A 14,433-nucleotide genomic window follows, 5' to 3' on the forward strand; every position below is an offset into this window, starting at 1 on the left:
TCAATGTATGGAGGATGGGGGTCTTTGCAAGCATTTGCACGGTCAAACTGACGGTCACCAAATCCTCGGGTTCGTCGGGTCTCCCGTTGATGCCTTGCCTGGAGCCTGGAAATTCGGGACTCCCCCACTCTCAGGGATTTTTGGCAAAAGAGTCATCGCGGAACGTCAAGTCAGGTGGTTGCGCGCTAAGCCTCTGCTGCCTAAGTCATACCTTTGATATTTGATGGTTTCATGGTTTACTGACTCAAATACATTCTGGACGAATATTCAATTTCAAGTTGTGCGTGGGTTGGTTTGTCAGTTGGGGAATGCTATTTCTAATCGCCATGGAGATCGCGTGTCCATGGATATCCGTCCTTTGCCAGATACCTGACAAATCTTTGATTAGAAAGAAAGACACTGGCATCTCCAGAGGTATCCGAGTAGTTGACAGAATGCGACCGAAGGTACCCGGTGCTCTTCGGACAGCCGATTCTCGCGATAGGCAGACATAGGCAGCAGAACACGAGTCACACGGTTGCATAATGGCCCGTGTTTTCCCGCCGGAATGGTTTGTTTTTTGAATGATTTGGATGAGAATCAAAGCTGCCCGCAGGTGGTTCCTGGCTACCCAGCCCTGGAGGTGGACGGTGGTGATTACATCAGTTTGCACTGTTTGGTTCTGCCCGTCATCCCCAAGTTCATCATCCGTGGCCAATCTATAGGAGCTGCCTAGAGATGCCTAGATTGGAGCCATTATATTATTTTCCCATGCATTTGGTACATTGAGGCAGCCCTTATTCTCATGGCGACCCCCGCGCAGAAGCGCGTCAATGTCGCCGTCTCCAGAGTCATCCCGCCCGTGCTTTTGGGCGCCGTCGTCTACGCCAGCTATGCCGTCACCAAACCTTTATGCAGTGAGTGTTGCAGGGGGATGACTCGAAGGAACAATAGTGTTGATTGGGGGTCTGATTGCTAACGTCGCCGACTTCCAGTTGACTACTTAATCCATCCTTTACCCTCGTACGATCGAGCCCCCCGAGTCGGCGCGGGCGCCGCCATCCTCGCCGTCTATTATGTTCTATTAATCCCGATGGTTGTCACATACCTCCGTCTGCTATATTATGTTGCGTGGGAACCAGGTTATCTCCCCTTGGGTGCGGAGCGTATCCAGCAGGACGCGAAGGACGCGCAGGACTCGGAGTCCGAGAAGCCGCGTCGCAGGAAGAGCAGCTCGCGTAAGCCTCAAGAGCCGGAGAAAAACACCCAACCCGACGCCGACACAGAACGAGGCTTGGATACTACCGCCGGAGGCAAGGCGTTTCAGCTCGATCCACTTGGACTGGAGAGATTCTACACCAAGGATGTCTTCGTGTGCCAGCCGGACGGTCGGCCTCCGTATTGTTCGTCGTGCTGCCAATTCAAGACGGACCGGGCGCATCACTGTCGAGAGGTAGATCGCTGCGTGCGCAAGATGGACCATTTCTGTCCTTGGTATGGATATTTCTCCCATCTGGAGAGAGATCAACATCACTAACAGCATGCCAGGGTTGGCGGAGTCGTGTCCGAGACGTCGTTTAAGTTCTTTGTGCAATTTGTTGCCTATACTTTCGTTTTTTGTCTTTTTGCTCTCATCGTGTCCGCTTACTTTACGGCGGAGTTGCGCCATCATGTGAGTGCCCGGAGATATTGTTGAATCGGTCAAGGATGTTGACTCGATACTAACATTCTTTGTCAGCTGGGAGAAATCAACGCACATTGGTGTATCTGCATTGGACTGTATGTGTCTTTCCCTTGGAAACTGCTTACCATCCATCTAATATCAATCACTAGGAGCGGACTCTTTGGTGTATTCACCTTGGGAATGACCCTGAGCAGTCTCCAACTAGCAATGTTCAACCTCACCACAATCGAAAACCTCAACCGGCGATCCGCCGTCTGGACACTAGCCATCCGCGTGCCGGACCACCTTCTCGACCAACTATGGGCATCCGAATCCCCCTGGGCCCCAAACTTCCGCATGGTATCCTGGCCACCACACCCCCTCCCACCACCTCGCAGCCCCAAACCAGCGAGCCCTCAACCAAAGAGCGCCACGTCTTTGCAATCCTCCAAACCCAGCCGGGCGACAACCCGTTCAACCTCGGCAGCCCACTCGCAAACCTGCAGCAGGTGATGGGGTACAGTGTCGCCGATTGGCTACTTCCTCTGAAGCAGAGTCCCTGCGCCGATCACAGCAGCTTGGAAAGTGCCTTTGCGCTGGGGCCCGTGGTGGCTCGCCTGAAACAGGAAGCCGGCTTGGTAGCACCGTCCCCCAACGGATCGGGGTGCGGGTCTGCAACACCGACGGGTTGACACACAGCCACCAACTTGATCACCGCAAAGGGGGGGGAAGGGCTTTTCCCTTTTATGAACAATCTGCATAAGTCATACATTATCATCCATCCATCCATACATAATTGGTGTTATCGATACCGTGCACGTTGTGCTCCACTATATCCACTCCTGCGGCCTCCGCACTGTGTCTCTAGATCCGTAGCCTTACGAATATCCACCGGGGTAGGGCTGAATGCTATCATTATTGAATACAAACATCCTTCGCTAGTTTATACGACCCGGCGAAAAAAAAAAAAAAAAAAAGGACTAGAAAGTGGAGCATAGAGCATCCAAATAAATACTGGGGTTGTCCAAGCCTCACAAGCCATTCCCAGTATAATATACACTTCCCCAAAATAATAACCGCAGACTCCAAGAAACATCACAGAATGGTTAACCCGTAGAAGCCACTGCAATGACAGCTCCCATATTACCGCGTGATCACATTGTAAATCATCCAAGAATAGTACATGTCCAACACATCTCACCGCACGCTCTCCCTCGAGCAAGAACAGCATTTAAAATGCGAGCAGATCGGACATCGGTCCGGGGCAAGTGCCGGATTGGCCATTTGCTTGCAGCTACAACATGTCCACCAGTCCGGGCGTTGTTGGATCGCCCCTGTTCTTGATGAAGCATTGGTTGTGAATAGCGAGGTTGGGAGTATAGATGGTGGATATGATGGGGATGTTATTGAGGAAGATCGTAAGCGGCGCAGAAGTGGTGGATTGCTTGTGAGGAGTCTTGGTTGAAGGATGCAGTCATGTTGTGGATGATATCGATATTGATCCTCGTGGAAAGCAGAGGCTTCGTATTCTGCGGTGGGATTGTCTAGCGTGGGAGACAGGTGCGTTGAAGACATGGTTGTTTGTAGTTTGATAGATTTAGATTGGATGAGGTGGTATAGATGGATGCTCGAGATAATGGAGATATCGGTTTGGTATGGATTTCTCTGGCTATGATGATGATTCCGTGATAAACTCAATTGAATTCTTGACTGATACACTTGAGACTGGATAGTTCTTGGTATCTTTATATAGATCCAGTTTTTCCACCCGCACCACACCCTCTCTTGAGGCAAGAACAGAACTGCCTCACAAACCCCGAAATAGCACACCCCAACCCCAAGGAGAGGGAGAGGACCGCCCCGGGCCAGGGCAAGTAAGACCCCGGTGTTCGCAAGAGAAAGGAAAAAGAAGTGAAGCAACAGGAACCAGCCAGCCAGCGGGCACCAAAACCAGGCATGAACCCAACTACACCCTTTTAGGGCTTCGAAAATGACACCTGACAAACCTGGGCGCAAATCCATACATGATGAGCCTCGGTAGAAGTCAGAAACCACTTGACCGCTCAATCAAATAGAGTATCGATCTTTTCTAGAAGGTCAAGTACGTAGGGCGGGTTCCTCCCTTGCATGCCGGGACGAGCCGGTGGAGTTCTTCTCCCCCCAATAATAGTGACGTTGTGTATGGAAGTATTCCGCGCGACATAAACCGGGAGATCTTGTTTGGCTTGCCCGGGGGCCAGTCGCGGAGTCCTCGGCCGGGGCGTTTGGGGTTGAAAGGGGCTTGTGCTTATTATAGAAGATCTACTTGAAGAGAGAACATGACCAGTCGGAATGCGCCAATTCAACAAAATCCAAAGCCAATGCGTGTAGTTGTATAAGGCTGGATGTTTATTGGAAGAGGGTAAGCCAATCGAATCTTGTGTCTGGTAGAGTAAAGCTTGGGACTTTTATAAGTTTTCTATCTTTGTTTATTGTTTTTTTGCTGTTTGGCTGTTTTGCTATTGTTCGCTATATTAATTCCGATCCAGGATTTCGCATACCCATCTCCCCACTGTAGATCCGATGATATCATTTATTTTGGCCTCGCCAGGCCTCACCCGCTGACTTCGCCCGACGCCCGGGCAAACCGGAACGCGGTGGAGTCGACGAGGCTGACCGCTTGTCAACGGGGGTTTTGGCGGGCGGATGGAGACTGGCGCTGCGCAAGGGATCGGTGGGGAGAGCACATGGCGATCCATGGGCTCAAAGCGCTGCATTCCACGGATATGCTTTTATCTGCAAGTAGACTTGGGTAATATTTACTTTTTACCTCTTATCAAGACTCTACCCTGGCCTGTACTACTCTTCTTAGATACTTCTCAGGTACCTCCCGCGGTCAGCACCCAAGTGCAAGTCAGGCAGGACTCGGTGGGGGTTCCCAACCCACTTGTGCGTCATTGAAGAGCTCCCTTTTTTTTTTCCTCTTTTCTTCTTTCACCTTCGCTCAATTTGCCTTCACCTTGGTCATTTGAATCGGGTTATACAGTGGAAAGAGTTTGGACTCTGCCCCTCCAACCTCTTTATCTTACCACCTCTCCGTGTTTGAATTCTTCTTGCCCTCGACCCAACCGGCTCTCATCCACTCGATTGCTTTCCACGCCCGCCACGAAATCGAGAGCGGCACCACTGATTCGACGCCAACCGTACTGGCGTCTGGTAGCCACGCCTGAATCGGAGATTGTCCTGGGAAGTCCACGATGGGTTCCTCGGACCATTACCGGACTCTGTCGCCGGGCGCCGGGCGGAGCCACATGGTAGACCCCATGCGAGCTTCCACCGGCATGGTGCAACTCGGCTCATCGCAGGACCCCTACGAAACAGCCCGCCGCTACGACTATGATGAGTACCCCTCAGATGTCGGGTATGGCAGTGCCTACAGGCATCGCCCGAGTCGTTCATCGATGCTCGAGGCGCGCCCGGTCGCCTCCCAGACCTATCGCGACCCCAATCAGGCTACCAAGAAAAGGACCGAATACAGCGTTCAGCCCAGCAGACACAGAAGCAACACAACCTCCGCCGCAGACTACGAGACCCCATTGAGACTTGCGGTGCCCTCGTCATCACACCCCCGCCACTCGCAGGTCATGAGTGCGAGCCCTCAGCGTTCGGCCAGCCCACTTCCTTATGACTCCGCCCACTACCTTGCCTCGACCTCTCAGAGCGGCGGCCGCCACCGTCGAATGTATAGCACCGACTATGCGAGCGACACGGGTCGTCTGGACCCGCGCGATAGTAAAGCTCGGGTTGGCCACGGGGCACACCGTGTCCACCCAGCACCCGGCCGGCGGCGCTATCCACCTTATACTGGCTTGAAAAAAGGGGACGATATCGATGACTATGATGCATATTCCTACACCACTCCCCGGGAGCAGTTCGACCGCGACTACCCGGTCCGGCCGCGCCATCCACGAGGTGGGTATACCAAGGACCGGCCTTTGAGCATGACAGGAATGGAGGATCATCTACAGTGGCCTTCGCGAAAAGAACCTCGGAGCCACGGGCCACCTCCGACCTCGCGGGGTCTGGATAAGCTGGACCAGCGCGATGGCGGCCCGCGAGGTTTGGTTCATGATGCAGATAATGTTCGAGAGATGCACAAGCCCAAGGGAGATCATCACGATCGTGCCCTGGTCGTTGTGCCCCACGACTCTGATTTTGGTTATTCGTCTCGACACGATGACTACAGCGATGGCCGTCGCCGCCACCGTCCCCGCAGACCACATCACGATCGTGAGTTTGACCGAGCTCATGAAGATGACCGGCATTCAAAGCCACACGACATGAAAAAGGCCTTGCCAGGGCTGGGAACTGCGGCGTTGGGTGCTGGGTATTCAGACCTGTCGGACTATGACCATCGTCCTGCACGACGTAGTCACAGACGTTTGCGCGATGACGAACATTACAAAGATCCAAGGTTATCATCTCGAGGGCTGACGGATGATGTCCCCAGTCCTGAAAAAAGCAAGCAACTTTATCTAGAGTCCGGCGACTCTCACCGTCGGAGGCGGTCTCGCAAACCCTCGAGACGAGCGGCGGAGAGCGACTCGGACGCGTTGACATCAGATGAAGATCTTCGTAACTATCGACGCGAGCCAGCTGCATTGGATAAAGGAGATCCGGATTCCGGGGGACATGGCCTTCCGCCACGCAGTCACCGACGCCCGCACAATCCCGAACATGACAATGATCCAGCGCATTCTTCACCCCGAGGACCGACAGATGGCGGCCCCCCCAGCCCCGACCAAAACAAGCAGCTCTATCTGGAGCCCGGAGATACGAGGCGACCACGCAGACGTTCAAGACGACGGGTAGAAAGCGATTTGGACGCGTACAGCTCGGACGAGGATCTTCGAAATTACCGCGGCGAGGCTCCTGCGACAACCCGTCGCCGACACAGCAGCACCGACACGTCAAGCAAGGACCGCTCGCGCTCGCGCTCGCGGCGACACCGCTCGTCTCGCCCCCAGCGGTTACTGGAAGACGACCGCCGCCGGCGTGAATCGCGCCACTCCCCGCGTGATGACCGCACAGGCGATGGGCGACGGCCCGTCACGGTCGAGCCGCCGGCTTCGAAAGAGCCCGAAGCAGCTCCCAAGGGTATCTTGAAGGCCCCGCGTGAGAGTTTCCCCGAAGAGCCCAACCCCGTCAGAGAGGGCGTCGCTCCACTCAACAAAAAGGGTATTCCACCGGGCGCGCGGTGGACCAAGGTTGACCGACGACTGGTCAATCCGGCTGCGCTGGAGGCCGGCAACGAACGATTCGAAGAGCGGTCAGAGTATGTGATTGTGCTGCGGGTGCTGAGCAAAGAGGAGATCCAGGCGTATGCTGTCAAGACGCAGGAGATTCGAGGTAAGTCTTCCAATTGATCTGAAGGGAGTCTTGTTGGTGTCTTGTGAAAGTGTCAGACTAACTGAGGATTTGTTCAGACGCCCGACACAAGGAATACTTGCACGACAAGCGTCGTCGCAGGGACGAGAGCCGCCGCCATGGCCGCCACGACGACTTCTCAAGTGACGACGAGGACGAAGATGATGGAGCGCCGCGTCAGATTGAAGCTCCGCCGACCCCGGCCCCTGAGTCGGAGAATTTGGCGCTGCCGTCCCGACCTCGCGCTCCAAGCAATTCGCCTGATGATGAGAGACCCATTCTGAATGCGCCAGCGCAAGGGTAGGAAATTGATCAAAGATCCGAGTTCTCGGCTGGACCGACCGAACGAATGGATTCCGGTGCTGTGTATATGTGTATATGTGTGAGCCAATGTCTAGCCGAAGGCTACAAGAAAGAATTATGTGCGGCCTCGTGCTCTCTCGCTTGATTTCATGATTTCATGCACTTGTCTCGACTGCTTCTACCTAAGCTTCCTTGTCGCAGTCCACCGTTTGCTATCTTGGTCTTTGTCTTGGTGTTTTCTCTCTCTGTTTTGGATCTACACCGCTTGGTTGTCTTGATACATAGAGTCTTATACATGGCGTAAGTGGCATGCTCATCAAGAGCACGTATTGCATAGCCAGTGTCCTAGACCGGGACCAATGAATGATTGCATGGGGTGTTGATGTTGATGCCTTGCCACTTCAGCTCTTGTACGACCTACGCAAGAGGGATATCCGCACACATGAACTGTATGACTTGTCCTCGAATTTTGACTTGACTATTTTCATAAATTTTATTTATTATTATTATTATTATGATTATGATTATTGCTATTATCATTATTTTTCAAAAAGGGCAGATTATATCCTTGCAAGCAGACCTACCTAGGTAATCTTGGAAGTAGACACTATTCTCTTCTCATCTCTTGTGTAGCCTCACCAGTTGGAAAGCTGGAAGAGACATGAAAAAAGCAAAGAAAATAGAAAAAAAAAAAATGGCGCAACGCTCAGAGAATTGCTCCACTAATACGATTGTATACGAAACTGATATTTTCTTTTTCTTTCTTTCATTTTTTTCCTTTTTCTATCGGAAATTATTCCAGTCATGAGAACCCTTCTAATGCACCCCCACCCCTCATATCTCTACATAGGTCCTCTAGAGGAGGAAAAAAAAAGAAAGAAAGAAAGAAAGAAAGTTGCCGTCACGCCTGATCGTCACAGACAGAAAAAAAAGGGGGGAATCACAGGTGGACCACAGTGGCCAGTTGGAGCGTGCAGGTTCTAGACACGACGCCACACATATTGAAGCAAACATTTGATTTTACTTCGAAGTACGCAGAGAGATTTAATTCATATTCACCGGTGTTTTTCTGGGAAGGTGATTAGAATGGCCAATTAGCCACTGGAGGGCTAGTATTGTATATTGATAAGTGTTTAATGCCAGACCAACATTTCTATTCTGGTAGATTGTCCTTAGCTCTAAGTAGAAAGTGCGTAGATATTCAGTTACAATCTATGGATATGACTTCAGCTTTCTTTGGGATAGTTAGATACTTATTATTAAAAATAACAAACCCTCATCTATCTCCTAGTAGACCTCGGGAAGTCTTATTCTTGTGCTAGTACTATAGTAGTAGTACTGGGCATAGGGTAAAAGATTCACCCTACAACTACGGAATAAATAGGATAGTCAATCCGAATCAAACGGCAATATAATAATAGTAATCAACGAAGACCCGGGTCCATCCAGTCATATGTAAGGCCACAAATTAATAATAGCCCGGTGATAGCCCTACCTAGGTACCTAGAGTAGAGAGAGGGGGGGGGGGGGGGAAGGGGACGATCTTGTCAGAAAAAAAAATAACGCGGTTGCATGCGGCATTTTATGGCTACTGCGCCATCTATTGTTGGCACTGTCTTTTTACTATAGGTGGATGGTACTGAACCACTGGATATTGTGGAAATAGAAAAGACCCCGAGACACCGAGGGTCTTTCCCCCAAGCTGCAAGCGATTAGCGCCTGAAAGTTGCTTGTGAACACATGCCTCTCTGGGGGTAGTATGTATTTTATTTTATTTTATTTTTTATTTTCAAATTATTATTATTATTATTACTATTATTTTCTTGCTAGTCATGTTCCTCGGCATGCAAACTAGGTAATGAATAGCTAGAACTCGACCTAACAACGGCTGTCCCCCACAGTAGTTTCCCCTTTCTCGAGTGGGTCCTAAGCGAAGAGAAGAGTGTTGTCTTACTGATGGTGGGCATGTGTTTCATGGGAAGAGTTGACATACTAGTGACAGTAGGTAGTAACAGACATTTCCTAGGACAGTAGGGCTATCTATTATTGGCGAGGCCTTCATCCCATGGAATGGAGCCAGGATTCGATCCGGTAGATCGTGAGCTCATCCCGTCAGCCCCCCTCTCTCTGATTTCTTAGCTCACGGACTTATTACTCCGTATGGGAAGAGAGGGGTACGATTCGTGGCCAAAGTCTCTGGATCGATCTAGTGTGGACATCCCTAAACAAAATAAGAAAAATAATAATAATGGATAAAAAAAGGAGGGGGGGGGAGAAAACCCCAGATGATGTCGATGTTATCGAGAATCTCGCACACATCCCTCACCCTTATTGCCTTTTTGTATAGTCTTTGTATAGGTGTTTGACTTATTCTCATTTACTGTGTATTTTATTTTAATTAATGATTTTATTTTAAAAAAATATTTCATGATTTTCTTTGTGTTATTACGTATGTAGTGGCAAATACATCTACCTAAATCCGTCGATGATCATCGCGTAGCACATGGGGGCGAACCCTTTTCCCCCTTGCATCTGCTCTTTCTCTCTCTCTCTCGACATTTTGACATTGGCATTTAACGCTATGACATGGCTGGCGTTGGGTATACCTATGTTATACGCTGTAATATACTCATGGATCTCAACTATACCAAAGTAAAGCATTTAATCTAAAGAAACAATATATACCTCATGTTTTTTACATAGAGGTACCTTTGATAGGTGACGAGGCACAATCGAGTGTGACAGTCGTATCTCTGCAGCGATCAGCTATAAGGATTTCTATATTAGGCCCTCCAGCTCTCGCTCGCAAAGATTCTGAAACAAGCTGCGCTCACTCGGACCACGCGCCGCGCTACTACACCTGCAGGTTTAACGCGGTCCCGCCAGTCGATGCCTCACAGAGTTTGTCTTCTGAAGCCGCATTTTGCTTTTTCCTTTCTTTTGTTTTTGCTTCTGTGTCAGTATCAAAGATTCGGTGTACATTGACAGCGAATCTTGAACCTTCGATGTATGTATACATGAATGTCGGTCAAAGAACCTTTCTTTATTTTTACTTTTATTTTTTCTAATTGCTTTTTCCTTGTTCTTTTGATACGTTTTCTCTAATTTCCACGGCCGGAATATCCTTTCCTCAACAAGAGCAACGGTCAAAGACACCGTTTTTGTGATGGAGTTACCTCATGCTAGATTATTGTTCAATCACCTCCCTTTTTCGGGCACTCATAAAATAGACCGTCGAGATGAGTCGGGCGGAGGGTGGAGCCGGAATCACAGCCGACGCCCGATCTTGCTGGCTCTACCATTGAGAGTAGAACAAAGAAGCGTTGATTAATGTATAATATACGAAAAATATCAGGGAAAAAAAAATAACTGAGAAAGAAAAAAGAGGAGCAGTTGATGTGACCACGGTTATATCGGGGATTACACTCTCCAAAAACCAACAAAGAGCGAGCGAGCCATACCTACTGTAGGTATTGATTATCATTGCCCGAACCAGGAGCTTGCTCGGAACAGCCCGCTTTGTGTATGGTAGATTTCCGGAGTGCCTTGATCCGTTGCTAGCTGCTAGTTCCTCTTTTTTACCCTTCTTGCTCTGTTTGCTCTGTGTATAAAAATAAATGCGGAATGGATCTGGATCCATGACAAAAAGCCGTTGGCGCCAGATCGTTCCGAGTTATAGGGCACGATGGAAGGGGGGATCTAGGGGGGACCAGGGTGCGACAACTTTAATTTGGATTGCTTCTAGAGGATTGCACATTACTGTATACTGTATACATACTTTATAGTATAAGCCATACGATGGATTAGAGGATTATGAGGATTATGACCGGTCAATAGTCTCGTTCAAGGATTAAGCTAACCAGTGCCAGGAGGAGCGTGTCCATGGACCGGGAAAGCAGTAGCCCCATTTTCTGATATTGCTATCTACAATCCTAGCGCCACCCCGGGGGGGGGGGGGGCGTACAGTACATCCAGTGTCCAGTCCACCCGCCAAGCCAGCCAAGCCGATCAAGACTTCTGGACTTTTTTTTTTGATGACTCGATCATTGGCAGGTTAGCAATCAACACGCGGCGGGCGACGCATCGAGAGATTATGGATTGTGGATTGTGGGTGGGATTCGATGCGCTTGCCGAGTCCCGAATCCTCCGTCTCCACGGTGTTCCCCTTTTGTTAATTTAATTTCTTTTTCAATTTCTTTTTTTTCTACCGTTCGAGACTGCCACCTACATACAGACAAGTCCAAATCTCAATCTTGGGCTGAGAAAAGGTCATCGTGACGAGGACAGCAAACTGACTGCATCTGCACGCCGCAAGGGCTGACATCAGTGCTAATTCAACGTGGGCGTTTTGGCCCGTCGGTGCCGATCAGCTTCCCCCCCCCCTTCTTCAGGTGTAGATGAACCAAGGAAAATTTCGTCGAAAGAGACTTGGAGAGTAGGAAATGGGTGGCGGTTCTACCTGCCTCGAGAGGTAAGTTAGAATCGTGGTGCCGAGTATGCAATCCTTAGTTTTAAGGCTACCTAACCCTAACTCATCCATAGACAAGCGTGCATAAGCCATTGGGTATCTCTACCTGTCCATTCATTAGCTGCCTCGTTATACCTAAATATTCATTTAGTGCCAAAAGTGATGCTAACTGCCACCAAGCTGGAGAGTTCCTTAGGTATGTAAGTGGCTCAGCAGCCTCGGTCACTTCCACAAGTTGAGTCGCTGCATCTGATGCCATAGAAAAAGAAAAGAGGGCCCCAATCCAAACGGCGTGACCCTAACATAGGCCATCTGTGTGCGTGACGTATCCCCGAGTTTGAATCGGCAACTGGCGCAGTTAACGAGATTTGCCGTCTTTTGTTGACACGCACGTATGACTCGATACTCGATAATCTGGGGCAAAAATATACGAAAAGAAAAAGAGAAACTAACAATAAAAGAAGAGGAAAGACTTGCCCAGACTTCAACCTTTAGTCGATCCGGGGCGCGCCACTCTCAAGCTCATGGTTCCAAGGTTGATCCGCCCAGGAGTTGCGTCCGAAAACGCCCCCTCCTCCCCCCCAGTCGATAGCGTCGATAGCGTTCCCGGGTAGCCCCAGCGAGCACGTCGGATCGTTGCGATTTGAACTGTGAAACATTTCTGGAACTGTACGACCTCATACTCTCAAACCACAGAGTCAAAGGTCAAGTGCTCTGTGTCTAATTGTGGTTTCTTTCAGCCTATCCAGCTCATCTATAGTCAAGTATTTCAAATTCTTGTCTTTTCTTTCTTTCTGTCAAGACTCGAAGCCGTGGAAATTTGCCCATCTACTATACCACATACCCGATCTAGTAACCCGCACTGGCCACTGGATCTGGTGGGTCATGGACGGATTGTTATCGCAATTTCCCTCCACTCGAGATGATCGTCCCGTACCATGAACAAAGAAAAAAAAAATTTAATTTTTTTTTTAAAAAAAAAGTAGCATGAAGGGGGAAGAGCCCCCAAGTTCAGCGGTGGAACTTCCCCCCGAGAGAGAGAGAGAACAAGTCGCGGACATCCCCCCAACCACCCTACATCGATCACGCCAATAAGAATGTTGATCGAATGACATTTTTCTCTCCGCCCCTTCGGCCCCACTGGGGTAAGGGGCTGGGCCATGCGTACACACGGGTGATTAGCCCCAAACCTTCAGGGCTGAGTTCCTGAGTGTATTGATGTGTGTGTGTGTGCGCATTATCGGTCGAGTCTTTCTTCCCGCATAACTACTGTCGACCCTTCATTGGATGCATGGATACATAGATGGGGCAGCTGTAAGATGCCTGCGCCGATTACGACGAGACTAACCTGATTCTGGAAAGCCCTCGAACCTGACTAGTTTCACTAGTAACAAAGAGAGAGAGAGAGAGAGAGAGAGAGAGAAATGTCCGTCCGCTTTCATGCAATGTGCTGCGCAACTTTGATAGTCCGCGCGGGCTTCCTGATCCAGCCTCAGGAATAAAAGCCGGAGATTCCTGTTTCCTGGAATTTCTCCAAGAGGTCTTTCATAGGGAATATACAACCCAAGGGATCAACATTGGAAGATTCGAATCCCGCAGGCTACAGTATTCAGCTAAATATTAGTATTCTTTACCATTTACCATTTACTTTAGTTATCTTTCTCCAGCATTTTGGCTATTCACTATGCACTGAGAAGAATATTCGAAGATAATAATAATAGATTATAATTGTTATAATAAAAGTGCGTCGGCCGATTTAGAGCCAGACAACTTGGGTCCAAGGGAATCCACTCCAACTTGCCAAGCCCTAACTCGCGCTAAGGTGGTTCAGGGTGAACCCGGGTGGGGGGCCGCATGGAGAGAATATCCATGGATCCACTGTTGACTGAGTAGAAGAAACAGGTCTTTCTTTCATTTAGTTTCAAAGACTCGAACACAGGGTTGCAGATACTCCGGCAACTAGCATTAGAATTCTTTTTTTTTAAACAGTAGTTCGGGGATCTGAGGTTGGGAGACCAAATGAAGGGGAAAGAAAAAAGAGGGTTACACGCGGGTTTTTTCTTCTTTTTCTTTTTCTTTTTTGCTCTCATGAACGCAAATGCGATGGCCGTTAGGCTGTTTCGAGTTTATTTAGACGGGGCCGAGGAGTTCCTTGGAAGAGATTCATTGGGCCGTGGAACTATGTCAGATCGGTGTGTAACCCTCTCCGGTTCTTTGTTGCCGATCTTCTATTTCGATATACTCCGAGAATAATATTATACTGTTATACTGTTATACTGTTATAATGTGATCACACTAGTAATCATTGTGTATACTCGTACCTGAAACCCACTGCACGAGATCCGACGTCAAGCCCTTTTTCTCCCGTCTCCACACGGCCCTTTTTAGTCCATCTTCTAGACCGCGGTTTGGAGGGTGCAATTGCGATCCCCCACGTCATGGGTACAAACATCTCTCTTAGAGACTCGCGGGTGTGGACGGAGAGCAATTGCTTGAGATCTTTTCTTTTCTTTTCTTTCATTTTGTGTTATTAGTACTCTTTTTTTCACTTTCTATACACTATCCCGTCTAGTAACAAAGCATTCCAGCAGGATGTAGATTATCTTTCCGGGAC

At 49.4% G+C, this 14,433-nt stretch overlaps 2 protein-coding genes across 2 annotated transcripts; both read left to right on the forward strand.

The window, feature by feature from the left end:
* Positions 1–784: 784 nt before the first annotated feature.
* Positions 785–2,334, forward strand: NUU61_002286 (DHHC family palmitoyltransferase; the record flags this gene model as incomplete). The annotated part of the gene is made up of 6 exons (XM_056652868.1): positions 785–896; positions 975–1,473; positions 1,528–1,651; positions 1,718–1,758; positions 1,813–2,002; positions 2,041–2,334. 6 exons carry the CDS (start codon positions 785–787, stop codon positions 2,332–2,334), a joined length of 1,260 nt encoding a protein of 419 aa, XP_056513935.1.
* A 2,544-nt stretch (positions 2,335–4,878) lies between these two features.
* NUU61_002287 (uncharacterized protein) lies at positions 4,879–7,352 on the forward strand (the record flags this gene model as incomplete). Its single annotated transcript, XM_056652869.1, has 2 exons — positions 4,879–7,030; positions 7,108–7,352. The coding sequence occupies 2 exons, from the start codon at positions 4,879–4,881 to the stop codon at positions 7,350–7,352; spliced, it is 2,397 nt and encodes a 798-aa protein (XP_056513936.1).
* Between the last annotated feature and the right edge of the window lie 7,081 nt (positions 7,353–14,433).

This window comes from Penicillium alfredii (genome assembly GCF_028826965.1).
Source record: "Penicillium alfredii strain IBT 34128 chromosome Unknown utg000004l_segment0_segment0, whole genome shotgun sequence".
Classification (NCBI taxonomy): Eukaryota; Fungi; Ascomycota; class Eurotiomycetes; order Eurotiales; family Aspergillaceae; genus Penicillium; species Penicillium alfredii.